This window comes from Dermacentor andersoni, chromosome 8 (genome assembly GCF_023375885.2).
Source record: "Dermacentor andersoni chromosome 8, qqDerAnde1_hic_scaffold, whole genome shotgun sequence".
NCBI classification, from domain to species: Eukaryota; Metazoa; Arthropoda; class Arachnida; order Ixodida; family Ixodidae; genus Dermacentor; species Dermacentor andersoni.
Genome location: NC_092821.1, coordinates 69,056,226 through 69,084,159, shown reverse-complemented (window position 1 = coordinate 69,084,159; position 27,934 = coordinate 69,056,226). Strand labels below are relative to the sequence as shown.

The window sequence follows — 27,934 nt, the reverse complement described above, 5'->3', positions numbered from 1 at the left end:
GCCAGTGTTCTAACGGGGGCTAGGGCCCATTGAAATGGTCAGCGAACCAGTTTTCTCCTTTCACACTGTAAATTGAAAAAGAAAGACCGCAAATAAAGACAAAAAGATGAAGAAACTTATATTCTGCTTAAAAGCAAGAAAGAGTGGAACATAATTTTTGCTCACAGCAGTGCAGTTGTGCTCATTTCTATATATTCGCAGTCGCTATTTTAAATAGTGCGCATAGTGCCATGGATGGCAAGAACAATTATTTTCGTTAAGTCACACAAGTTTTGAGCGACGGACGAAGTCGTTGTGGCGAAAGGAGGCGTCTTCTCACGAGACGGGCACGCCTAGGCACTTTTGCAGGTAGGAGGCGTCTTTGAATTCCTTGTCAATGAACTCGTTCAGCCGCTGCAGCGCCTTCAGACGCCTGAAGGCACCCGAGCCGATCTGCATAGTCGGACAGCCCGCGGCATCGGAGTCGTATTCGACATCGTAGGCGGCGATGCCGAAGGGGACATCCGGGTAACCGGCCTTCGCCTCACATATCTGTTGGTGGCAGAGACAAAACAAACGGCAAATAACATTCGGAGATGAGACATCGGTAGAAATGTTGAGACAGACAGACAGACAGACAGACAGACAGACAGACAGACAGACAGACAGACAGACAGACCAGACAGACAGACCAGACAGACAGAACGAGACAGACAGACCAGACAGACAGACCAGACAGACAGACAGACAGACAGACAGACAGACAGACAGACAGACAGACAGACAGACAGACAGACAGACAGACAGACAGACAGACAGACAGACGGACGGACGGACGGAAAAATTCGCAGATAGAGAGATGCTTATTGTATTAGTGTGCTTACAAATGCCACCTAAGATAATGGCAAATCTGTGCTATCTAAATTACCTTCGTTCCGTTGCTAACCTATGACCCGGGTCTTTAGAGGGTGAAGCAATTCAAGCAACAGATCGCACAGATAACAGATGTCTTGAAAAATTCTCGAACTCATGTGTCACGCGACATCACACTGCGGACACGATTAAGTAGGTGCAGGGGCACGTTTACGTCACCGTCCGGCTTGGAGCGCGGCGGCCGCGAGCAGAAGCAAAAACGGCGTTCGGTTTGAAATTTCAGATCTTTCCGCGGCGCGTAGTGATGTAATACTTTGCACACACAATCGTTATCGGGCATTGTATGTTCTACGCTTGTCAGCTCAAAATGGCCAGGTCTGGTGAGGGGCCCTTTAAGACTTCCTGTTTCGTACAACACCTTGACAGACATATCGTAACGATTCTATTCCAAAGCTATTCCTTGGCGCGCTTCTCTAGTAATCCGAGCAGCGCTCTCCCCAAGTTATCGCCAGGATCAGACGGCAGTGAACGGTGAACAAAAAGATAATAGAATCGAGCAAAAGAAATCCTTACGTATCACCGGCCGTTAATCACGCGGAAAACAAGATGGAATTTACACGTGCTAGCAGCCCATTACTTACGCATTGAGACTATATTTGCACTAACAAACGCAGGCTAATGTATCAATCACTATCGGAAGCTGTGGGAACTTTCAAATTTAGCGCGTCCGTTATTCATATCGGAAATTCGTGGTTTCTGAGTTCGTTGGCACCGACGGTCGCGGTGCGAGGTGTGGCACGAGTCCGCACAAATTCATCTAAAATTAAATTTTTTCTACTGCATAAAGAAACTTGTTTTCTGTATTACGGGGCGCTAACTGCAACAGCAAAAGAAAAGTCATGGTTCGTCCGAAACGCGAAGAATTGATTCTGGCAGTAAATTGATTAAGAGCTATACGAAGTGAGGATAGTAGTTTTATCGGCCGTGTATACGTGTACACGTTCACTTACTAAGTACATTAACGAGCATGGTGTCACGCGCGCGCCGGCATTCATGAAGACATCTCTCTCGATGACCGCGGACACTCGCTGTCAAAACGGTGGAGTGAGAAAGCGCGACAGCAACAGCGAGAATATTTCTGTCATTGCCTTGTGTTTGCAAAAGAGGCCGAATAGTTCTCCGAACTGGAAACATGCTCAAAATGTTTGCCAAGGGCGTTGACTTGGTCTTCAAAGCTATTGGCCTGATCATCCACCAACGGCAAAATGGTAAGACGGCCGACCCAGTAATTTGGTTACCGCGTTCCATACTTTTTGTTCTTTTGTGGAGGAATTAATGTCCGAAATGTATTTTTGCCAGCTCTCTCTCCTAGCAGCATGTCGCGCCCGTCTTCCTAGAGACTCAATATATCTGAAGTCTTCCTAGCAACTTAATATGTATGAAGTTGATAAGGGTTTCTGCTATTGGGGAGCTACGAAGGAGACAGCACGCCTTTGGTTTGTTTCTCACGTGCTTCCTTACGCTGCTCATTCCACCAGGAAATGCGTCGTCTAAAAGCTGAGCCTAGATTGCGGGACGTATACTGATGCCGCATCAGTCATAAACCCAGCAAAGTATCCCACTGCGTCATCAATACTCAGCGCACGAACATCATTCCAGGTGAGCTGCGTAAGTTGGCGGAACCGTGTCCAGTCGCCTGAATCCACTTTCCATCTGGAAGCTTGTGGATAGCATTAGTCCGGTTTTGTTAACTTTAAACCAAGAGGAAGATGCTCGCTTCCGCAAGGGCTCTTGATGACGTTCCACTCTAGGTACGGCATAAGTGGACCTTGTGCTATGCACACCGACCGACGAAGCCTGAGAGTCGTCGCGGTCTTTCCGAAAAATGGAATATTGTGCAAGAAAGCTTGTGTGTATAGATTCTAAGTGTGTTTCCTGGACACAAAGCTTTTGAGCTTAGCTTATGAAGAAGTTCTTTAACGTCATCTAGAGTGCCTAGAAATCCCCTGACGTTCCACTGCAATATTAGTGTGTCCATATTGCAGAAGAGCATCGTGCTGTGTATCTAATATCTGAAAGCTGGCTTAACCTACAGAGCCCTTATCGTGCCCTGCATGCGGGGTTTTTCTCTCTCTCTCTCTCTCTCTCTTTTTTTTTTTTGAGCGGTCGAGAGATTCCTGCCGCCCCTTAGGCACTTTCTGTGCCGCCTGGCTTGTCCATCGCCTCTTCAGGGGCGCTGGACACCCGCTGCTTCGAGCGGTTTGTTCGCCTTGAAGGCCTCGCCTCGGCAGACGAGACCCTGCGAGCCACTAACCAGGAAGCCGCTGGCCCCGTCTTCTGGGACGGCCGAGCAGCGCTGGCCGCAACAGCCAAGGAGGTGGATTACGCCACTACCGGCACACTGTGTGGGGGCCGGACAGCCGCCGGGGGCCAGTGTGGCGCTGCCCCCTCACGCGCCACGCTGGCAAAACTGTTCTTCGACAGGTATGACACCCGCCATCTACCGCATTAAATATGTTCTTTCACTATGATACGATTTCTTTTTCCTTCTGCTATGACGGCCCGGACAGCGAGTATGCGGCATGCTCCCCATCGCAGTTCACACAGCAAGAGAGCTTTTACAGTTTTGGGGGGAGTGTTCACGAGCACTGGACTTTGCACAAGTTTGGTGAGCTCAGTAGTTCTGTGAACTGTGGCCGAATCGCTGGCACTTATAACATCGCAGAGTGTTCGGGGCACAAGGTCTGACTCGGAGCTTGACATATTCGGGCTCGATTGTCTTGGGCAGCGTACTTCAACCGAAGGTGACAATAAGATGCTTTGTCTGCATTTCCTTTCCGTCGCGCCTACTCCTAATTCGCTTCGCATTGATGACATTTTGCTCCTTTCAGCCTTCCAAAGGTTCGGCCTCAGTCAACTCCATCAGATCGTCAACAGAAATAACGCCACGGATACTGTCCATAGTAGGGTGTGGGGTCACGGTAACTAGAGTTGCCAAAAGAGACAAGGTTCGGTAACTTTTCATACTGTTTCTGTCCTGCCGTTCCAAGAGAAGGTCGCTGCTAGCTAGCTTGGTAGCCTTGTAACCTCGTCCTATAGAATCGGACATTTGGCAACAAGGCGAGATGACTCTCATGCTCTCTTCTGTTTATGCAGAATGTATCGCATGACACCTTGGAAAGTTCCTCGTTGGACGCCTGCTGGGACTGGAGTACTTAGACCTCCCTCTCTCCCCCCCGGCTCCTCCCCTTTCTTAAAAGGGGAATAAAGTTCATTCATTCATTCATTCATTCCTCGTTGAGGGCCACAAAACTGATATTTCGCGGTGCCCCCTCGTTTCTGACGGCCATGAGGGAGTTTAGGAAAATATCCAAATAGAATGTTCCGTTTTCGGCAGCAATGGCAGCTATACTCGCTGACAACTTTCTGTGGCTACGAAAGGAATGCTACAGACGCGTGGATGCTGCACATGTCTTAACGCGTCAAGTAGTCTGGCACTCTGTGACAGTGCTTTCGGTAGCGCGGAGCAGACGCTGAATCGACGCAGCTTCCACTAGCGACGGTTTCGCGTTTCGCCAGATGCGACAGGAAAAAGTCGAAAAGTAAGTAAAACCATTACGCTCAGGGTTGTGTTCTCTCATTCAACTGTTGCTAATAAAGTGTTTATGTTTCGTCTTCCCCAGTTTAAACTAACGTGGATTAGAACGCGGGACTATTTTCACAGGTGCTCTCACTTGCATGCGCTTTGGCCTCGTAGATTTCGCTTCATAGCCACAAAAAGTTGTGCGCGAGTATACCCACCACGGCGCCCTCTAAAGGGACGCTGCAGGGCCTGGAAAAGAGGTCATGCAAGCGTTAGCTAATGTAGCCACTATAACCCAATATGACACACAAGGTTAACCCTTGCTGCCTGGAAAAATTGGAAGCAGAACGAAGCCAGGAGAAGACAGGACAGATGTAAAGTATGAGAGAAAGACCAAAACTGGAGATGAAGCCTGGAAAGGGGAACTACTGATTTTCTCCGGGTGGGTCAGTCCGAGGGTGCCGTCTACGTGACGCAGAGGCCAAAGAGGTGTGGTGCCTCCGTCGAGGGGCCATAAAGGTCCAAACATCCGGCATTGGCTCAAACCCCAGGATACCCTTTTCCCGGGACACTGCAAAACCACACACGACTACGCCTGCGAGGGTGCAGCCCTCGTGTGCTCGGGTCCGTGGTGTACCAACACACCAAACGCCTATACACTGATGCAGACGCCCCTGCGGGGCACTTCGAAGGCCCACTAAGTCAGACCGCGGGGAAATCGTTGACGTTCGCAAAACGCACAAAGTGTCTCAATGCACTGTTTACAATTTTGCACGTAGAAAATTCGTGAGGGTGTTCTATATTTCGCTTCTTGTTGCACGCATGTGTGGCCTGGATTTCACTTCCGGGCGCGCTAGCTTACGGACGCGGAATGATGAGCTCCGCAGGAGCGTTACCAGCGGCTCGTGAGAGCCGTGGTTCTCGGTACGCTGTTTCTGCTTCACGAGATTATAAAGTGATTTTGCTGCGACTGACTTCAGGACGAACAACGTTGAACACGGTATTTCTGCACGCTGACGTTAAAGCCCGGCCATACAGAATTGAAGATTTTCGAGACACGCTGGTTAGTTTGTCTCTGGCCCCTAGGTTGAAGCCTTGTGTGCGTACCCAATGAACCACGTGTGGGAAGTCACTTTGAAGCATTCCCAAGAAGTAAAAGTAATGCTTGCTGCGACAGACGTTAAAATTAAAGGAGAGCAGTGCGTCATCGTCGACCCAGGCAAACAAGACCTGCGCTTCAAGCTGTACTGGCTCTTGCACAATGTCCATGATGAAGACGTCAATGTTGTATATCAGCGTCGGGCAAAGTGACGGATATCTCAAGGGAACAATGGCACGTACAACGTTGCATCGACAAAAGGCATTACGGCAAGATGCGTGGCCCTTAAGCTCAATGCTGGCATAACGGCCGAAGGCCTGCCCCACCAGCTGCGTATCGCCAGGAATCTAGCAGTCGTCGAAGTGCCCGGAAGGGCACTTCTGTGCCTTCGCTACCACCCCCGGGTCGCATTAGACGTGAGTGCCGCGTGCCGCGATGCAGTGCTTGCCGCCGTTTCGGTCATCTGGAGACGGAGTGCACAAAAATGCACGCGACTGTGACTGGTCCTAGGGAAGTCGGCACCCTTTCCAAGCACACAATGGACGAAGCTGACGCTATAGGGACAGTCGGCGAGAAGACCGAAATGACGCGCACTGACGCGTTTGCCTGTACACCGCCAACTACGTCAACCAAGACGCATCCGTGGCGACCAGCATGCACGCTGCTTAGGCGCCCACCGTCAGAGAGAAAACCTACAGGCAAGGTAGTGCCAGCCACCCGCGTCGAACACCCAGAAGAAGCCATGGAGATTACGAAAGGATAATCGTCGTGAAGAGGGCGAACGAGGAAACAGCCGGCAAAGGACCTGACGCCGTCGACACTTTTGGCAGTGGCGAACCACCACCGAAACCAACGCTTAGGCTGCATGGACAGCGCAGCTCGCGTCGGCCCAAACCGAACGTGTTGTCGGACCGCAATACGATGACGGGTCAGTCACCCTAAGACGGCTCTAACAGCTAGGCAGGGTCGTCGCAAGGCAACTGAAGAAAGCATTCTCTGGGCACCCCGTCACAAGGTAGGCACCACGCGGTCATCTTGCTCTTAAAGAAGTCATGGCTTCAAAACTTGAAGTGGCGTAGTGCGTAGACACGATTAACGTTCGAGTAGAAGCTTCGAGGCGGCGGCAGTTCCAGCCAAGCCGCCTCTTTTTGGAAAACTAACTAGACGTGGTGGCGTTCCAGAAAACAAAGGTCGCAAGCCAAGAGCAAGCGGACCGCATGCTGCAGCCTTTTTGAGCACGTTAGAATGCATGCGGCTGTCATGCTGACGCCATGTGGGGTGGCTGCATCATTTTTCTTAATAATTCACTGAGCATAACCGTATGAACTGTAACTGTGTGTGAAACAGGTCGACCTGTAGGTCGACCTGGTTCTCTAGTGTTAAGTGGGGCGTTATGTGTGCGCATTCAAAAAACAGAAATAGGCGAACAGCTTTATTTTTTTTTTCATGTAGTAATCATTACACGTGAACTGAGCGAATAGTAATTTTAGTGGGTGAATTTAATTGTGCATGCCGACCTGACGATCCAGTTAAGGGAACACTAGTAAGGGACCAAAGTGATTACGGTGTATTACAGATTAAGGCTTAATGCACGTTCCCTTTCGTGACCACAGCCTAGTCGCCATCACTATAAGGAAAAAGAATGTTTAATTGCGAAACCTAGAAGCTGAACGAGAGACTACTTACGGATGAAGCATTCAATGCAAACGTAGCTAAGAAAGAAAAAAACTACTCCACGAGGACCACCCAAGCGCTATTGCAATGTGACAAGACTTTAAGAATGAAATAAACGCTATAGAACGTGCGTCTTACGTAAGAGCGAAAAACAAGAACCAAAGTCTGCGATCCGAAGTAGACTTCTTCATGTCGAGAGTGACCAGCCCGGAAACTTCAGCAATGAAATAAGAAACGTGAAAGCGCAGCTAGAGATGATAGGTAAGTATCCCGGTGGGGGCCGTCATTCGCGCGCGTGCTGAGCGATTATGGTTTCCAGAAGCACTTAAGAAACGTGCGCCAAGTGATAAAACAAAGGCACGCTGCACGCAAACAAATAAAAGAAACTCCATACCGAGAAGTTAAGCAGGACCAGAAGCAAATTGAGAAATGCTTTTCGGGAATACTATCGAACCTTGATGAGACAAAATGTGCAAGTAGAAAATGGCCTTGAGGGTACTTTTTGTCATGGATGCCTGTTTAGGACGATACAGTGTTTGAAACCCCAGTCAGGTTTGTTCTTTCTCCTTAAAGTTGATCAAGTCTCTTTAAGGTGACAATCGGCGTTGATGAAGCAGGATGCATTTTTGAAGGTAACAAAATTTGGAGATATATTGCAGCTAAAATATTTACCCCGTCAAATGCAGAGTTTGCAGAACACTGGTGAGGAACACACAACAGCGCCTTATTCGTCTACATTACCCAGGTTAGAGTCTAGGACAACTGTCCCTACATACGACCAACCCAGACTCACTGTTAGACAGCAAGGCGGCTACGGCCCAGACTAGCGTTGCATCGTACGGAGTCTTACTGATCTATCAGTTTAGTGATTACAGACTAGACTGAAAGGAATGGGTTCTAGCCAGTCTTTAAATACACCTCAGTAAACAATAAAAAGGAGGAGGTGGCAAATGCTGGCCCGCCTCGACATTCCCCTATCCAATGGGGTTACAACTGAATTTTAACCACCCACTGGGTTTTACCTAATATCGTTAGCAGAGTTGTTGGACTTTAGGCAAGCTTTCGGCACTCTTTCCCATCATGGCTCTCTCTCTCTCTCTCCTATTCCCACGCTCTTAGCGATTCCTCGCTGCATGGGTGCCTCTAATTGGTGACGTCACACTTCTGCGTAATTTGTCCGCAGGCCGGCTTTCATAGAATACCGGAAGTGACACGCGCACCGGCAATTAACAAGCACTCCGTCAAATGAGCGTTTGTGTCGAAACCTGCACTGTCACTACGCTGGCCTCTGTTAGCTTTTGACGACTGGGTTGTTCTTGAATTGGGGAATTGCTGGCACCGTCTTCGCTCACGTCACAGACCGCTCAAAAGATGCTTGTCATTGTGGGGCCTTTGTCGTCGGCATTTAGACCTTACAGAAAGCGTGCGACATCATTGCCCCCCCCCCCTCTCCCATTGATCGCGACGGCGTCAACGCTCCCACACTCATAGCTAGGGACCGTTAGGTAATTGCCTCTGCAATCCAGCATTACACGCACAGTCAATTACTGTGCAGAGAGAGGGAGCCAAGATATTCCCCGTATACTTACTGCGTCACGCCACCCATTCTGCATGTTTGAGAGATGAGCAGCTTAACAGCCCTCGCCACTATTTGAGAAATATACATGGCTATACAGGATCTCAGCAGGGGCAAGTCCCACGGACCTGATCGAATTGGAGCGCGACTGGCGGCTCGAGGCATTTTAATTGTATTCGCGGGCTTCTTTCACGTTCGGAAAGACAGATTTATGTAGCACGTATTGAGCAACAGAAAGCTCTATCGTGAGTTGTTCATGTTACTCTACAATTTTCTCATTGACACTGTTCATCTAACTATAATATTTGAGAAGTTTATTAATTAATGAAAACGAATGATTTAATTAGGCGGAATGCAAAAAACAATCTGAGTATCTCCAAGCGACGGCAAGCAACGTTACCTTGGTTCTGTCCAGCTGCGTTGCAGTTGCATATTCTTAAATCTTGGTGCATGATAATAACGCGACTGTGCTGAGGCTCCCGCGGCCGGAACGGCAGTAAAGTCGTGTAATTTTTTCCTACGTGCTTCTATTCGTTGAACTGCTTCACTGCCGCATCCTGTGATTGAACGCTTCATTGATGGGTGTATATATATATATATATATATATATATATATATATATATATATGGAACACCTCCGCGACGCCGACGGCGATAATTCGCCTTGAGTGTCCATGCAATTGCTATTGCGTTGCAATACATATTCTGGAGTGGCAGCCCCTGCAACTATATACCAGCAGAAACCAAGCCAGCGCGTGCCCTAACTTCACGTCTGAAAAAGTGCCGTGCCAGCTGGAGTCTGTTCATAGCTTAAGTTGGTAGACTAAATGGAAAATAAAGCTTTATTGATTCAAGCTAAAACATTACCTTGGGCTGAGTATTGATAATATGACGTCCCATTAAATTTGCCGACACAGTCAGCTTTCCTCCTAAAACTAGTGACACAAAGACAACGTGTAGTATCTGTACGGCAAAATTGGCCATCTTAAACTTGCAGGAAGCATCAAGAAAGCGTTTCCTACTCGCTGCTGCGGCTTGACGTCTTTTAATGCCTTGAATAGGATGGTCACGGCCTAGCTTAAATTTGAAGGCCCCATCTCAACTGCTGGTCTTTTTTTTATATCGTCCTTGGGTCTGACGACATTTATTTTTGTGAAATGACGAAAGCCCACGCGGTTTCCTTTTCCAAGAGCACACTAAAAGGAATGACACGAGCTCACCTTTTTTCTCATGGATATCTCGGAGTCGAACACCATCGTCAGGCCCTCGGCAGCGTCGTAGTTATACTCGCCGACCACGTCGTCCCGAAAACGGTACGTGGATCCATCGGAAGAGGGGCAGCGCTGCGTCAGAAGATAGAGGTCGGGGAAAGTTCAGGCCTTCGATGCAGCCGTAGGGAGCAGGTATGACCTCTTGGCTGCTGATTGGCGTTTGTGTCTCTTATACAACAAAAATAATTGTGGCACAACCGAGGCCACTATGACAGTCGACTGTGATGCGTTAGCGTTGTATCAATATAACCAAACAACGTATTGCCACCTTCGGAACGAAGTACGTACGAGGCGTGTGCCGGAGCGGGTCGCCCCATTCGCGATTCCCTAAGAATGCTCGGCGCCATCTAGCACCGCCGCCGCGAAGCCTGCGCGTGGCCTCCGAAAGGCAAGGCGTGCAGATGCGTGCGAACGCTGAGAAACGCGGCAACCGGGCTCCTTGCGCTTCTTTCTGGACACGCTGTGCTATCCAGCGCAACCGCCGCGTAAGAAACCGCGTGGCGTGCGAGACGAGAAGCGTGTGAGCCCCCTGAATAAAATTAAAGGTTGCTCAGAGGTTATGGTGTTAGGCTGCTGCGCACGAGGTCGCAGGATCGAATCCGGGCCACGGCGACCGCATTTCGATGGGGGCGAAATGCGAAAACTCCCGTGTGCTTAGATTTAGGTGCACTTTAAGGAACCACAGGTGCTCGAAATTTCCGGAGTCCTCCACTACGGCGTGCCTCATAATCAGAAAATGGTTTTGGCACGTAGAACCCCATAATTTAAAATAAAACTAAATGTAGGGACGTTCCTCCTCGCCAGGCCTCTCCTTCTCCTGGTCTCTCGCCCTCGCAGTTTGGTCGCTCGCTCCGGGGCGCGCGTCTTCGCCCTAAGGATGGTCGATAAATTTTTTTATCATTCGACTAACGATTAATAATTCTTCATTTTAGCCTTTAATGGATTAATGGCTTTCGATGCAGGGTTTTTCATCGATTAATACATTACTCGAAAATTTTGCAGGGCACCTTTAGAAAGGTTGAACCAGTTATCTAGTTTTGTAGGACGCTACTTTAATGTTTGAGGGGTGCAATCAAGCAAAAGTGCAGTAACGTTTGATAAAGGTTAATATTTAAGTGCCTAAACAGTTATAGTTGGCACTAGTCGCTTTTCAAAAGATAAACAATATATGTTATGAAATGGCACTTAATGCAGGAATAAATAAGAGACGTACATGGCACTAGTGAATCCCTGGACAGTACAGTTAAGCAAGAAATGTGAAACATGGCAAACGTGAAAGGTAAAGTCCACTGAAATATGCAAGAAATTGCAATATGCACAGCAGAAAAGAAAATTTCTGGTTTAGCATATTAAACCACGTACTCTTTTCTACAGAGGGAAGGAATGTCTATTGGCTGTGCTGGTCGGGTGAAGCACACACCTTCTTTGAATAGCCACACAGCCAGCACCTGAGAATATGTACTCGGACGCTATAAATCTGATTTGCTGGAATCGACATGGACATAACTCCATCGGCATTTCAAATACCTACTCCAAACAGGCGCGCACGCAGTGTGCCACGTCTTGCGTGGACTGAAAGTGGCACGACCATCAACGACTGGGTTTCCTATAGTACGTCTTGAATTGCAAGGGCATTTCAGGCCTCCGGGTTGGGGTGGCGTGTGCGGTGTGCGGGTCGAGAGGGGCAGCGCTCAGCTCCGCACCACTCGGGGCTCAGAAAAACAGTCGACCGTCGCTCTGCCAGGGCAGCAGTCACTGCTTGTGCGCCGCCGTTCCAGCACGATTTGCCAATGTTCGCGCCACTCCTGTCAAACTGTGTAAAGCGATTAATCGAACCGGGTCTAGTCGATTAAATGAAAGGTGGACATAGATGAACTGTAATCGTTTTGCGGGATGCATTTAATCGATTAATCATTCATCGGTATCACCAACCCTAAGTTCGCCCATACAGTTACGCGAGGCGAGACATTAAACAATTATCGTGGGGTGTTTGCGCATGGATTTTTACCGTACTTAAATCTTGTTTATTGTGTGCAGTGCTAGGAGCGATGATGGTACGCCAGGAAACTGGAGAGGCAGATGATTCTCGTGCTTTTTTTTTCGGAAGAGTAGCTGCGCACTTGTTTTGCCGCGTCGGGTTGACTGCCTGCTTCCAGTTTGAAGCCTTCTAAGGCTAGTTTCGTGGACACATTCCTTTTAGTGCCCAGTACAAGCACAAACATCAGAGCTCTTTGTCGCCAATATTGTATACGCAATGTACACGATGCTCCTGTACCTGCCAGAGCTTTATTTGAGTGTTATGTCGTCCACGACCAGAATGCCTGTAGGCGAAAACGCCGCCGCGGCTTGCACAGATCAAGCAGTATCGCGGGTTGTTTCTATTGCATTCATCAGGTTCTTAATTTGGTTATACAGAGGCGGGTGCCCGGCGTGAAAGGGCTGCGATGAAGTCTAGGTTTCGCCGGCACACGCGAACGGCGATGCCTTTGCATGTGTGCAGCACTATGTATATCGCCTGCAGATTCAACAACTCAACGCGTTTGCGCTGCTCGTAAGTGCGCACGTGTACAACTGCGCGCAGCCAATAGGCTGCCGTGCGTCGAGCTTGTGCAGCTTCATAATTTAAGCATGCTAGCACCGCGATGATCGAACGTGAGGCGAGTGACATATTCGCCTGAATAACGCGAGCGTCATGCAGAAATGCGCGCGATGAACGCGAGGCATCTCAACTATTATCGTCGTTTCGTCATGTCGCTGTCATCTCTGCACGCAGTGAAGGTAGCCCTACGGCTTTATGTCAAAGTGGTTCTGCTGGCTCTGAAGCGCAAAAATCGCAGTGCAACCTGTACTTCACTTGTAAACAAAGTATTTGCAAGGACGAAAGATACACGCATAAATAGTTTCCATCACCGAGCACCTTACGAATGTTGGACCTTTGCGCTGCAACGCGAGCGTAAAACGCGTGAGCCGGCTTTCCCTCTTGCGTAATACATTTGCAGCACCTAACAAAAGCATGGACTCACAAACCTACGCACTCTGAGTAGTAAAAATATAACGCGTGTTGCGTTTCAGCACGATATATGACAGCACACAGCCTACGCACCCCATAGCTTCATAATCTTGTTGACGATAGCTCAATCAGGCAAAAAAAAATCTGATCGAGCACCGAGAATGGCAGTCATGCATCAGCTACCCATGAATGAGCTACCCATTCCCGAGCTCCGTGCCCCGCGAACGATGAAAAAAGCTCTGTTCATATGCTTTTGCACCTAAAGTACCCTTACAGGGATACTGAACAAAACGTTTGCCGCCTAGGCTTTAAGCCCAAATGAAAGCTTGGGGGCTGAAATTGGTTGTACGCTTTTGTATCTAAAGTGCCCTTAAAGGGATACTCGACAAAACTTTTGCCGCCTAGGTTTTTAACCCAAATGAAAGCTTGGGGGCTGATATTGGTTGTACCCTTTCGTATCTAAAGTGCCCTTAAAGGGATACTGAACAAAACCTTTGCCGCCTAGGTTTTTAGCCCAAATGAAAGCTTGGAGACTGAAATTGGTTGAGAGAGCCTTGTTTTCAGGCAGAAACTAGCGGAAAATAATGAACTTCATGCATTTTTCGCAAAATACCGCGTCTAGCGGCCGCGCCGTCAACTAAAGGAAGCGACATTTCTGTGACGTCGCCTGTGCCGGATACCGGCGTGCCAACCATCGCACGCGTCTCTCCACCCGCATGGACGGCGCCGGACGGCAAAGGAACGACATCTCAACAACACCAAGTCTCCAAATCGCCGTTTATTTTGTGTGCTATTTTGTAATGTGTTCAGTGAAGCACCTAGTACAACACAGGAGGATGCCCCTACGCTGCTGCGCGCAAGAGTGTGGCGAAAAGTATCGTCGGGCGAGGCAAGCCATGTCATACCTTTCCGGCAGAGCCGAAGCTTCGAAGGATATGGATTCCTGCTGCGCACTCATCTCGGTCATCATGCGTACCGTCAAAGCGTGACCTTCTGGCCTACAAACACTTCGAGGACAGTGACTATTAGGCGAGCGAGCTCTGCCTTGCTGCAGAGCTGCGGCATGTCAGCGAAAATACTGGCGCTGTCCCCTCTATTTTCTCTTGAAAGCGGAAACAAGAAAGGAACGGAGTAAGCGGAGGTGCATTCGAGAAGACGAAAAGAGCTCCTTGGTTCTTAAGTGCACAGCGGAAAAACGAAGACGAGTTTGGCGGGCGACGAGCAAAGGCATCGTGCCATCTTCGTACTGTGGCTCTCTCGAGCGGTATTGGCTGTGGCATGTAGTAGCAGAGGCCTTCGGCACTTTTCATCTGGTCATAAAACCCGCGTAACGCAACGGGAGTGCTTCGTATAGCGTCCGCAATGGACGCAACGCAGCGCTAGTGAAATTACAAGCGGACGCCGAAGGGACGCCCAAGCGTTCTTTGCGTACGCTCGCTATAGCGCAAGGGTCGACTGCCCGTACTGACGTCTGCATATTGCCGGCACAAGGTGCAAATCGCCGCGCTGTTTCTGTACAGTGTTCAGAAACTACAACGCCTTGTTTCATTTCCAGCTTAAGTTGCGCTCCAAACAGCGCCTTAACTCATCATTCGAATTCTACACTTGGACTATACTACATCGTCGTAAACCGACTACAGAGAAAGTTCACGTCACACTTCTGTGTAACTGCGCCACTCGTGCGGCCGCTTTCACTCGCACCTTGCATGGTTGCGCGCTCACGAAACAATGAGAGGCGGACGTCGGGCAAGTGCCGGCTGCCCGCCTCTGCTGCTGTTTCAAGCCGGCACACGTGAATTCACGGCGGTCGGCGCACTGCCCCGCGCGTACCGGTGTTCAGCCGCCGCGTGCTCACAATCGTCCAAAAGTATATAGCCATCCCTTAAAGGGCCCCCTCACCAGGTGTGGCCAGTTTGAACTGACAGGCGCAGAGCATACAAGGAGCGCGATAGTTAACGATTGTGTCTGCTAAGTATTACATCGCCACGAGCCGCGGAAAAATCCTAAATTTCAAACCGAACTTCGTTTGTCCTCCTCGCGGGCGCCGCGTTCCCAGCCGGAGGGAGACGCACACATGCTACTGCGTCTACTTACAGGTGGTGTTGCTGTGACGTCGCTCGTGGTGACACGTGACTTCCAGAACTATTCAAGGCAACATGTTATCTTTCGTAATATGTTGCTTGAATGGACGAAATAAAGCTTAGTGATATGTTAACACAAACAAACCGAATGCCTCCGTGTTTCTTTTTTACTTCGCACCACAGCAAGAAAGATGTACTACCGTTTCGTCCGTTTGTTCCCGCGCTGTGCAGTCAATCATGCGCGCAGACACCGAAACTATGTCATTTTCTACCGTGTTCCAGCGCGCGACCAAGCTCTGTGATACGGTTGAGATTGTCTCAGTATTCGCGTGGCACTGACTTATATACCGTCAAGTCGAGTGTCCTCGTGCACAGCGCGCAAAATCGAGCGCTGCGCGAAACGATATAATCACAACAGCTCGTGGGCGACACCGTCAGCGGAACTGCGGCGGAAAATGAAGGCGGGGCCCGTGACGTAAGCGTCATGCCATCCTCGAGCTGCGGTACGGGAGAAGGCAGGGAAGGAATTCTGCTTGCGGAGGCTGGGCGAGGGCAAATAGAGAGCGTCTATGTCGGCGGTGAAGCTCACCTCCTGAAATACTGGGTTCGCGGCACTGAAATATTTCTATCTCGGCTATTAATAAGCCGATTTGAAAATATTTTGCGGCAGAACGCTCTGTAGAGGACACGTAACAACTTCTAGCGTATAGCCGAAATTTGCTGTGTGGCCTGGTAGGGGGCTCTTTAAAAGAATTTGCGAAATAAACACAGCTAATCGAAACGGAAAAGTCTTGCGAGTCGAATTTCGATGCTTCCCTCCCCTCATTTTTTTCATACACTTGTCCAGCATCCCTTTAAAAGCCATTACTAACATAAAATAAAACAATACCCATAACAAGTCAAATCCCTTGAGAATGCCTCGGCGCAGCCACTCGACGGCCAACTGTCAAGGTGCCGAGTGCGCCGAGACGCCTAAAAGAAGAAGAGAGAGAAAGGCGCGAAGAATACCACGTGACGATGCTCAACCAAGTAGGAGACGCAGACATTCTCATTGGCTCGATTCAGTTCAGCATCGGGGAAATTTAAAGCATACTTCTCGACATTGCAGAGCGGCACATTTCCAGTGGAATAATCCAGTTTCCAGTGTAGGAGTTGAGGAGGTTTATTTGACACTATTTACAGTGACAGTCCATTAACAGTCGTAGAGTCATTACGGACCGGCAGCAACTCGGACGCTGCGGCCCGTGGCAAGAAGTTCGAGAGAGATGAATCAAGGAAGGCTCTAGGAATCCTGTCGGAATGCTCTTCTGCTGCTCCCGGTCTGCGTCTTTTAAGCCCTTCGGTGTCGATGAGACACGTCACGTTCGGCCAATGGGAGAGCCCGCTCAGGTGACGCCATTTTCAGCCAATGGTAGGCGCCCGTGCGATGGAGTCACACCCGGCGAAGAGAGTCGCTGCTCGGGTGTTTGTCCGAGGGCTTTGTTCTCCCTGCGGTCTTGCCTTGCTGACTTGCAATGCGCCATCACCATAGAGGCAAGGGGGCGACGCTGCCAGGTTGTCACGGCGCATTACAGCCGTCTTTCTTCGGGACCCACTTTACCCTTAACAGTGCCAGGACGGAAGCGTCCCTTCCCTTCACTTTCGGGAAGAGCCAAGCAGTGAATAGCTCCACCGGCTGCACACGAAGTGGGGTCCGCCAACTTGTTTGCACGTGCCGTGCCTCAGGAATGTGGCATCCGTGCTTCCGCTCTCCCTAATTAGCTGTGGTGCGATTCGATGTGGTCTGGGGAATTCGAACTAGGCTCAGGAAACGGTCCCGTATCGAACACCAGTTACGTCAATCGGCATCAAACACGTTCATCGAAGAGTGGCACAAACGCACTGCCACATGGCCAGTAACCTAAGTTGGCATCAAAGAGGTTCATTGTAGACTAGCACAGAACAAGTGGCACAAACCTAGCGTTCCAAGTCGGCGTTAAAGAGTTTCGTCGAGCAGCTGTGCCTACCCAGTCCCGCTTCTGTAGTAAGCAGTTGGAAAACGATGCTAGTCGTTTGGGTCCTCTATTCGCGTTCGCACTACATTTTGTGCCCATCTTTATTCCCAGTGTAATGTGCCAGCTAGTTATTAAAGTGAAGTGCTCTTGCCGGCGCTTTGCTCTGTCTGTTTCTCTTCGACCGGTATTTTTTAGGCTTAATTTTGTCTCGACCACGGAAAATGCACCAACCGTCCTTGCGGATAACTTTCTCTAGCGATGAAAGACAAGCTACGGAGGCAAAGTGCGCACAGATTAAGGTGCTCCCGACATTAGTCTCAAAGTCGCATTTGCACTAGCTTATGCTGGGAACATAAAGCAATATGCACCGACTTTACTATAGCGCTTATGATAAAACAAGACACAAAATCAAGCACTCAGTGTGAAGTCTTACTCATCTTTAGCTTTTATCATCCGTGTATTGGCCAATGCGAAACCTCATTATCTCCACCAGGAAATCGAAAGCGCTGACAATCTGTCTCTACTCTGCGGGGCTACTTCGCGCAGTAACAAACGCATAAAAGCTCCGCCTCTGTGGCTTTTGTTTCAGTATAGTTCCTTAATACCGTTTACTAAATCGCGGGTTCTTTCACCTCTGCACCTCTGGCATAGTAAGAAGGCTAGGCGAGCTTACCATCTGTGGTTGGACATTGTACATGAGGTGGGGGCCACTGAAGTCTTCGCATGGGCTGAACAAGTCGTACGCCTCCTCCCCGCCGCTGGTGTTGGTCGCCGCATAGAGGTGGCCACGCATGGAGAAAGATATGGCCATCCACGTGAAGTCCCACTTGTGGCTCAGCGTCCACTTCAGGTTGCTCATCGCTTCCTTCTAGCTCGACAGAGAAAGGGTTCAGGGAGATGGCGCATCACGTCAGAAGGACGCTAAATGTTTAGGCACGTAAACTGTTCTTTAAGGCTCTAATTTCACTACTTTAGAGGAAAAGGAAAAGTTAGGCCTAGCGGAGAATGCATCCGACGCGCTGGAGGCTGTGTTGTCCCGCTGCTGCGCACACGAGTTTCCGGGTTCTAATCCCCGCTGTGGCGCCCGCATTTTGACGGAAGCGGGAGGGGGGGGGGGCGAGGAGCGAAAAATGCTTTGTATAATTGGATTGATGTGCCCGTCAGAGAACTCATCATCATCATCAGCCTGGTTACGCCCACTGCAGGGCAAAGGCATTTCCCATACTTCTCCAACTACCCCGGTCATGTGCTAATTGTGACCACGTTGTCACTCCAAACTTCTTAATCTCATCCTCTCGCCTAACTTTCTGCCGCCCCCTGCCACACAACCCTTCTCTTGGAATCCAGTCCGTAACCCTTAATTACCATCGGTTATCTTCCCTCCTCATTACATGCCCTGCCACTGCCCTGCCATGCCCAGACGTCATTAACTCGCGCTTGTTCCCTCAACCAATCTGCTCTTTTCTTATCCCTTAACGTTACACCCATCATTCTTTCCATAGCTAGTTGCGTCGTCCTCAATTTAAGTAGAACCCTTTTCGTAAGCCTCCAGGTTTCTGCCCCCTACGTGAGTACTGGTAAGACACAGCTGTTATACACTTTTCTCTTGAGGGATAATGGCAACCTGCTGTTTATGATCTGAGAATGCCTGCCAAACGCACCCCAGCCCAATCGTATTCTCCTGATTATTTCAGTCTCATGATCCGGATCCGCGGTCACTCCCTGTCCAAAGTAGATGTATTCCCTTACCACTTCCAGTGACTCGCTACCTATCGTAAACTGCTGTTCTCTTCCGAGACGGTTAAACATTACTTTAGTTTTAATTTTTAGACCCACCCTTCTGCTTTGCCTCTCAAGGTCAGTGAGCATGCATTGCAGTTGGTCCCCTGAGTTACTACGCAAGGCAATATCATCAGCGAATCGCAAGTTACTAAGGTATTCTCCATAACGTCTCATCCCCAATTCTTCCCAATCCAGGTCCCTGAATACCTCCTGTAGACACGCTGTGAATAGTATTGGAGAGATCGTATCTCCCTGCCTGACGCCTTTCTTTATTGGGATTTGTTGCTTTCTTTAAGGAGGACTATGGTGGCTGTGGAGCCGCTATAGATATCTTTCAGTATTTTTACATACGGCTCGTCTACACCGTGATTCCGTAATGCCTCCATGACTGCTGAGGTTTCGACAGAATCAAACGCTTTCTCGTAATCAATGAAAGCTATATATAAGGGTCGGTTATATTCCGCACATTTCTCTATCACCTGACTGATACTGTGAATATGATCTATTGTTGAGTAGCTTTTACGGAATCCTGCCTGGTCCTTTGCTTGACAGAAGTCTAAGGTGTTCCTGATTCTATTTGCGATTACCTTAGTAAATGCTTTGCAGGCAACGGACAGTAAGCTGATCGGCGTATAATTTTTCAAGTCTTTGGCGTCCCCTTTCTTATGGATTGGGATTATGTTAGCGTTCTTCCAAGATTCCAGTACGCTCGAAGTCATGAGGCATTGCGCATACAGGGTGGTCAGTTTTACTAGAATATTCTGCCCACCATCCTTCAACAAATCCGCTGTTACCTGATCCTCCCCAGCTGCCTTCCCCCTTTTCGTAGCTCCCAAGGCTTTCTTTACTTCTTCCGGCGTTACTTGCGGGATTTCAAATTCCTCTAGAGTATTCTCTCTTCCATTATCGTCGTGGCTGCCACTGGTAGTGTATAAATCTCTACAGAACTCCTCAGTCACTTGAACTATCTCATCCATATTAGTAATGATATCGCCGGCTTTGTGTCTTAGTGCATACATCTGATTCTTGCCTATTCCTAGTTTCTTCTTCACGGCTTTTAGGCTTACTCCGTTCCTGAGCGCATGTTCAATTCTATCCATACTATACTTCCTTATGGTAGCTGTCTTACGCTTGTTGATCAAGTTGGAAAGTTCTGCCAGTTGTATTCTAGCTGTAGGCTTAGAGGCTTTCATACATTGGCGTTTCTTGATCAGATCTTTCGTCTCCTGCGATAGCTTACTGACATCCTGTCTAAAGGAGTTAGCACCGTCATCTATTGCACACTCCTTAATGATGCTCATAAGATTGTCCTACGTATCTTCAACATTAAGGTCCTCTTCCTGAGTTAAAGCCGAATACCTGTTCTGTAGCTTGATCTGGAATTCCTCTGTTTTCCCTCTTACCGCTAGCTAAGTCATTGATCGGCTTCTTATGTACCAGTTTCTTCGGTTCCCTCCTCAAGTCTAGGCTAATTCGAGTTCTTACCATCATAGGGTCACTGTAGCGCACCTTACCGAGCACGTCCACATCTTGTATGATGCCAGGGTTAGCGCAGAGTATAAAGTGCATTTAATTTCTAGCCTCGCCATTCGGGCTCCTCCACGTCCACTTTCGACTATCCCGCTTCCGGAAGAAGGTATTCATTATCCGCATAATATTCTCTTCCACAAACTCAACTAATAACTCTCCCCTGCTATTCCCCCACTGACTTGTCTCCAGCCTGCTTCTTGGCTACCCTGGCATTGAAGTCGCCCAGCATATGTATTTTGTTTTGACTTTACCCATCGCCGATTCCACGTCTTCATAGAAGCTTTCGACTTCCTGGCCATCATGACTGGATGTAGGGGCGTAGACCTATACGAGCTTCAATTTTTAACTTTTGTTAAGTTTCACAGCAAGACCAGCCACCCCCTCGTTAATGACATATTATTCCTGTATGCTGCCAGCTCAATCCTTATTAATCAGGAATCCGACTCCTAGTTCTCGTCTCTCCGTTAAGCCCCGGCAGCACAGGACATTCCCGTTTTTAGCTCTGTATATGCTTCTTTGGTCCTCCTAATTTCACTGAGCCCTATTATATCCCATTTACTGCCCTCTAATTCATCCAATAGCACTGCTAGTTTTTAGGACGTTGTGGCCAAGTGCTGCACCAGGGTGGCCAATCCTGCTCTGGTGAGGGAGGGCGTTACCGGTTCTGGTCACCGGAATCAAGCCGAACTCCAGGCCTGTTTATGCAATTTTATCAACACTCGGGTTTTTTTTACAAATCCGGTGGAAAACTGCGCGGCACCGGGATTCGAACCACGGTCCTCTTGCACGCGAGGCGGATGTTCTACCTTAACGCCACCGCTGCACCGTACGTCAAAGGACTGCAGGTGGCCAATGTCAATGTCTTGCTCCTTCCGCTACTGGGTCTCTCGTATAGCTTTGGAGCGGTAAAAACCCACTAATCGATCAATCACAGCGGAGACAACGGAAGCTATACTTGCGATGTTTTGATTTCGCGGCAAAACCTCAACGTCAGCGCACCGTGTGACGTCACGAATTTCAAAGTGTTTTCTATCGTTTCGGCCACTTTGGATGATCAAGTTGGTCTGTTTAAATGTTGACTGATCGGACAGAAGGACGTTTCCGCGATAACTTGTAATCCGCCTCGACTTTCCTTTCTCCTCCTTATCCCCTTTAACCCGGTGTGGAGTGGCAGGCCTGAGATTTCTCTCTACTGTTCTTCCCACTAAATCTTCTCTCTCTGTCTTTCGAGACTTGTTGGGTTGAGTTATGCTTTTTTAAGAGGAGCAATGCGCCCACTCTTTACCAATAATTAACCAGATCACATCCGACTAGACGCTGTCCGATTCCATGACGTTAGGCCTAGATGGCGCGGAAACGTCAGGATGGCGCTGACAACCGTCCTTCGGGCTTCCATCCTTTTTTCTAGCTTACCAAGCCTTCTCTCCGAGGGCAACAGTGGCAACTGTCGTTGCGTAGCTCGCTGCCAGAGCCCAACTTGTGTCTCCCTTTAAGCTTTAAATTAGGGTGGTATAGGCTTACGTCGCTTGATATGATTGAGAAATTTCCAAACACAGGGTTGAGACAGCTGACGCAGGAGAGGGGATAATTGTAGGTTACTTGGAAAGACATATGTTCTGCAGAGGGGATAAGTTGGGTTAACAAAAAACCTGACGAAGCTAGATTAGTACATTGCGCGTACGGAGCGCCATCGGGCCATTCTTCCAGTGATATGAGGCACTGCAAGCCAGAACAGACGCAAAAGCGGTTTCCTGATGACGTATGAGCTGTTTAAATCTGCCACTGCAGAAATCCCCTTGCTGCCAATGACACGTTTATTCTTGATAAATTCATGCTTTCTTCGCTGGTTACCGCTTCCTTATTGCTTACTCTTCCTTTTGATTCCAATGTCGTCTATTAAGAGTCTAAAGTTTATGGCACATTTGGTCTTCATGTGCAATTATTTCTGCAGTTAAAAAAATAATATTGCGCATGGTATTGTGGGCTTGAATGCTTGTATCCTCCATGCGACCTATCCGTTCCAATGACAAGATAATGTGCCAAAAGTACATAATTTTATTCCGAGCCGCGGCACATCATTCAAAGTAGGTCAATTATTTTTTTGCGCATTTTCTAGTAAGTTCTCATAATTTGGGAGCGCTTAACTATCATTCTGTAGCACTCTCAATTGGGTGTTGCATCTTTTTAGAAGAAGGCTAGCTCCGACCTCATGCACAAGTAAATTACTAGGTGCAACTGTTGCAAGGCAGAAACGAGTCTTTTTTTCACCATGGCTGATGGAACACTCCACATCGAATGACCCATCAAACATGGTAGTGTATCCAGCAAAGTGGCAGTGTGTTCCTATATTCTGTAGGTTAACATAAAATAAAGCCCACTCTGGGGGTTAAATTTTCTGAAAGCCCAAAACCAGTGTTTCCTTTTTCCTTGCCATAACAGAACCCGTGGAAGCAAGTCGCGCACCATAGGTGAGTTCACCTTGACTCAACAGCTTATTACAGGTGAAATTCACGCATGACGTGAGCATAGAACTCCTTTTTGTTCAGTGAACAAGATTAGCAATGTAACGGCAATGCTGCGTCCTGTTGTAAAGCTGCTCAAAAGGAAGCTATTACCATCAACCTATTTACCTTTACTTTTTTTAAGTTTACCCTTTCTGATTCGCATCATTGGGTGCAGTTTAACGAATTGTGATATTTTTGTCATTGCTGAGTTAGAGAGTTGTAAACTTGACAGCTGAATTTCTTGAAATTTTGCATTTCTCAAGCATATGTTTAGAATAACTCACAGCCTTAAAAAGTATATTTTCGAGTGCCCCTGGTTAACTTTTTCTACTAAGTTCGAAAACCTTCATCAAAATCGGTTCAGTGGTTGCTGAGAAAAACGATACCTCGGCTACCCTGGATTTAGACAGAGCTTTCGAGCTAAGACATCCTCTTAAAGGGGCTCTGAGCAACTTTTTACCGAAGTGGAGAAAAAGATTTGAAGTGGAAATAGGTTATTTCAGAAAAACTTTGTCGCAAAAACTACTTCAATGCGTTCTGCTTAAGCGGAGTCATTGGCATTCAGACACGGCCTCCCCAGTGCTCCCGTTGCTTCTTCAATCCCTTGCACCGGTTGCTTAGTGGCTACGGTGTTGGGCTGCTAAAGACGAGGTCGCGGGATCGAATCTCGGCCTCGACGGCCGCGTTACCATGGAGGCGAAACACGAAAACAACTGTGTACTTAGGTTTAGGAACACGTTAAAGAACCGCAGGTGGCCTAAACTTCTGGAGTCCCCCACTAACGGCGTCCCTCATAATCATATCGTGGTTTTGGCACGTAAAACCCCCTAATTTAATTTTTTTGCCTTCACTGCGAAGGCTACGGCGAAGTATGGCGTGCCTACAACGCTCCGCCTTCCAGATGTCACCGTGGCGCGAAGTTACAATTTCATTTTGGATGTTACCGTAGACGCCACGACTAACGCCGTTGGTGCCTACGAGCGCCAAACTTAAGCCAAACACGGTTGCCCTCGGCGAGCCACAGTGCGCTTAGCCAGTGGACTCGTGGCGGCACCCCGCGGCGGCCGCGGTATCTACGCCATGTAGCCGACCGGTGCTTGATGTCAGCTATCGGCCAATAGCAGCCGTCTAAGGGACTGACGAAATAAAACGTCCGATGACGAAATAGTGCGTCCAGAAGAGAGTGAGGACGGGGCCTTCTCTTGAAAAGAGAGCGTTTGAGAGAAAGGTGATTTCGCGATCCGCTTGCGAGCTCCACGCAGCCCGTACGACAGCAAAACGTGGCTGAGATGATGTTCACGGCAGCGTATGCTACCCGCGGAGCCCGAGGGGTGGTTAAGGTTCCTTTTAAAAAATACGGGGTGATAGTTTTTAAGTATCTCCGAATTTTTAAAAAGCGCCTGTTGCAGATAAAGTAAGTCTAGTCCTCGAGCTCGATTATTCAGAAAGGTGGACATTAATTGCATGAAAAATCGAAAGGCGCATTCAAATAATTAAAAAGAAATATTCACTAATTTACTTCGTCATTAATTACTTTTGGCACGTATTGAACGAGAAGAAAGGGGGTTAAGCGAGCGGCTCGATTTTAATTAGTCATATCATGAGAAGCCAACAAACACTGACACCAAGGACAACATAGGGGAAATTACTTGTGCTTGTGCACAAGTAATTTCCCCTATGTTGTCCTTGGTGTCAGTGTTTGTTGGCTTCTCATGATTTGGCACGTATTGTAGTTTACGAATTGTAGCCGGTGATATTGTAAGGCGTATACACTTCGAATGAATTTTCGCACCAGTTTGGAGACATCGGCCATCAAACGCGCTGTAAATATGCACTGTTGTTCCACTTACTTCTTTTAATAGAGCGCTCTTCTTTGCATTCAAGCACAAAAGTACCTCAAACATCCATGTATTTCTTCCCACGCTTTGGAAAATAACTCTAAACTGGTGTCATCCCGGAGATTCATTTAAAGTCGATACCTGTTGCAAACTCACGGGTTATAATTCGTAAATTGCAATATGTGCCGTAAGGTCATCAATTAAACAGGTAATTAACGATTTTTTATTATTTGCAGAAGGGTTTTGCTTTCTCGCGTCCCTTTTCGAATATTCCAGCTTAAGCACACGAATTACGCTACCTGCCACAGGCGATATTTAAGAATTCTGGAAAACGTAAATATGATCGCATCGTACACTTTAACGAGGCATTCTAATAGTAAAACGAGGTTAAGTTTCGGACGCACTCACAAGTGGTGCATGTGGCAGGAAATCTAAGGTCAGACGGTACGTTACCGTTAGCCTTGAAATGAAATATACAATCGGTGCGTTTCAGGCTGTAAGTCAAGACGCAGCAAATCCTGATTCTGATTGCGTACGAAGAAACCGTACGTCGCACGTTCCTGCTACGCTGACTCGGTCAACGCAAAGCCATTCACGATACGGGACATGAAGTCTGTTATGGGAAATTTGCAAACACGGAATATCGTCGGTGATCGCAAAAGAAAGGGTAGTTGGCGATTTCGATGGCATAGGCCTTCCTGCCTCACATATACAGAAGGTATTGTAAATGATAATACCCTCAGTTCTCAGGTCACCCTTTTTACCAAGGTAACAGTTGTACTGGCTTGTCACGCAGCTAACCTGCCAAATGAACGCGTAAAGAGTAAAGAAAGCTAACCACACTTACGATGGAGATGCCGTATTTGAATTTCCTGCGCGGTGGATCAGCGGGGAAGTTCAGCATGGTCATAGGCAGAATGCGGCAGTCTTTGCGTTTCCTGTCGGCGTAGGGCACGTGGGTGAGGGCCACATAGAACGATGGTTCGGTGACGCCCCTGCAGTTTCATAACGAGTCATTAGAGAGTTTTAGCGCGCCCGGTATTCCCGTATACGTAATGGCATTTGCGCAATAACGGGCTACCGGGCGCAGGTAGCGACATCTTGTGTCGCTTCGTTTAACCACGATGACACAGACAGATTTCCGTGTTTCTTTTAGTATATCGAAAAGAACACCTAGAAAGGCAATGCACTCACAATTGCGCAACTGACAAAACTTTGAATACAGTTGGGTACAATGATAAGAGTTCTGCGCATGTGTGGATGAGCTCCGCGCCATCAACAAGGTCGCTCACGCTCACGTCTTCGGTAACCCGGCAATCCGCAAGCGGTAAAACGTTTGGGCACAAACTGAAACTTCCATTAAAAAGGCACTTCGCCTGTCGTACGGGGAAATATCTTGCGTTTGAAATAGTGCCCTTTGCGGTGGTTCAGAGGCTGCGATATGATGCTGCTTAACAAAAACAATGGCTGACTTAGGTCCCGGCAACAGGAAGCGTATTATTGTGGAGGTAGAGAGCTCGAACAGCTTGGTTTAGGTGGCCTTTGAAGAACGCCTTCAGTGTCACTGAGTAATTCCGTGTGCGCAATATATATATATACATATATATATATATATATATATACTAACGCGGCAACTGCAGGTAGGGCGCAGCCAGTGATCGAACTGGGTATGAGCCACGCGATGGCAACGGGGCTTTTATAGCCTGCTGATCTTCGTCACAATATACATTATATATATATATATATATATATATATATATATATATATATATATGTATATTGTAACGTGGTGGTGAGGTTAAGAACACAGTGGCAATACTGCGAAAGGCAAAACTAGATTTTATTGGGCGAACCTGTGCCCACAAAACAGGCTACACTTATAGCACAACGAAAGCGGCGAACACAGTCGGCGATCGTCGAAAATCGGATCAGCGAGTCAAGCGCGTCGGCTTTTATACAGCAGTCGTCGAATGTTCCAGGCTAATCGTTCGGACCCGCGTACCTTCCACAAAGTTCTACACCATTCGCGTCACGCGATAAAATCAGATAACACAACGTTCGGCGACAACAGACAGCTGGGTAGAAGCATCGATAACTTTCCAGAAACTTCGGATACATGCAGGCGCGTCCCGCGCTGTGCGATTACATTTGTTAGGTGGCGATACGTGGTCGACCGATAAAGATAAGTACATGTGTCAATATATATTATATATATATATATATATATATATATATATATATATATATATATATATATATATGATGTTGTAATGAGGAGAACGAGTCGCACTTGGACACAGGTGTTCGGACTGCGGGCGCGAGCAGAGAATAGGCAGCAGTCAACAGGCGTTCTGGTACAAAGGCACAGTCGACTAAAACACAGCCTAAGGCGGTCCATTTCTAAGGACTGTCCCCGTGGGATCACGTTGCCTTCCGCGTGCCTTCTGGGGCCAGGGATGAGCGTCCACGCTTTCCTTGCCATGCGTATATATTCCCCAGGACATCATCGAATACTGCGCCGCGAAGTTCACGCTCCCCCAGCCATGCACCCGACTGCAGTGAGTACCGCGGCCGTAACCGCCCCTGGGACAACAGATGCCGTTCACGCTCCCTTGACGTTGGGTCCATTTGGCGTGAGTACTTCAGCCGCCGTCGCATTATCCGTGGACGCCGCCTGTGGCTGCTCGAGAGACTCGCCGATAGTCTCACGGTCCGCATGCGAACCATCTCGGTGCTCTCGCTGGACTACGTCGCCTCCGACAACCTCCGGGTTCTCGCCTGTAGCCTTACCATGGTCAGCTGTCCGGAAACTGCCAGACCTCTGCGGGCTTCAGGATGACGCCGTCCTTTAGGTGGAAACAACCAACGTGCTCGGCGCTCGTCATGCTTGGCCGGCGCACACAAGAATTGGCGGCTGCAGTAAACCACCTTCGCGGTGCCCCAAATGAATAGTACGATTACGAAGGCATCAGGGACCGGTCTTTGCCCGATTGGAGCGCAGCTTTGGAAGCTGCTATTGGCCGGCTCTGCTGCGCCTGCGGCGGCGATTCTGACCAGCGCTGCTCCGCGGAGTGGTCTCCCGAGATACACCGCGTCGACGCGGCAGCCGTGCCCAGCAGCGCCTGGGTACAGAAGTGCAT

The 27,934-nt window shown here is 48.5% G+C and overlaps 1 protein-coding gene across 1 annotated transcript; it reads right to left on the bottom strand.

Annotated features, from left to right (window-relative positions):
* Positions 1 to 93: 93 nt before the first annotated feature.
* On the bottom strand, positions 94 to 27,934 carry LOC129386827 (uncharacterized). The gene is made up of 5 exons (XM_072284081.1): positions 27,756 to 27,934; positions 25,642 to 25,789; positions 17,814 to 18,008; positions 10,005 to 10,127; positions 94 to 531 (listed from the first exon to the last, which is right to left on the bottom strand). Exons 1-5 carry the CDS (start codon positions 27,932 to 27,934, stop codon positions 316 to 318), a joined length of 861 nt encoding a protein of 286 aa, XP_072140182.1. The 3' UTR covers positions 94 to 315.

Coding starts and splice junctions, on each gene's coding strand:
- LOC129386827 (XM_072284081.1), bottom strand. CDS start 27,934: ATGCACTTCTGTACCCAGGCGCTGCTGGGCACGGCTGCCGCGTCGACG. Junction 18,009..25,641: donor TCAAATACGGCATCTCCATC/GTAAGTGTGGTT, acceptor CTGTCGAGCTAG/AAGGAAGCGATGAGCAACCT. Junction 10,128..17,813: donor ACAATGTCCAACCACAGATG/GTAAGCTCGCCT, acceptor CTTCTGACGCAG/CGCTGCCCCTCTTCCGATGG.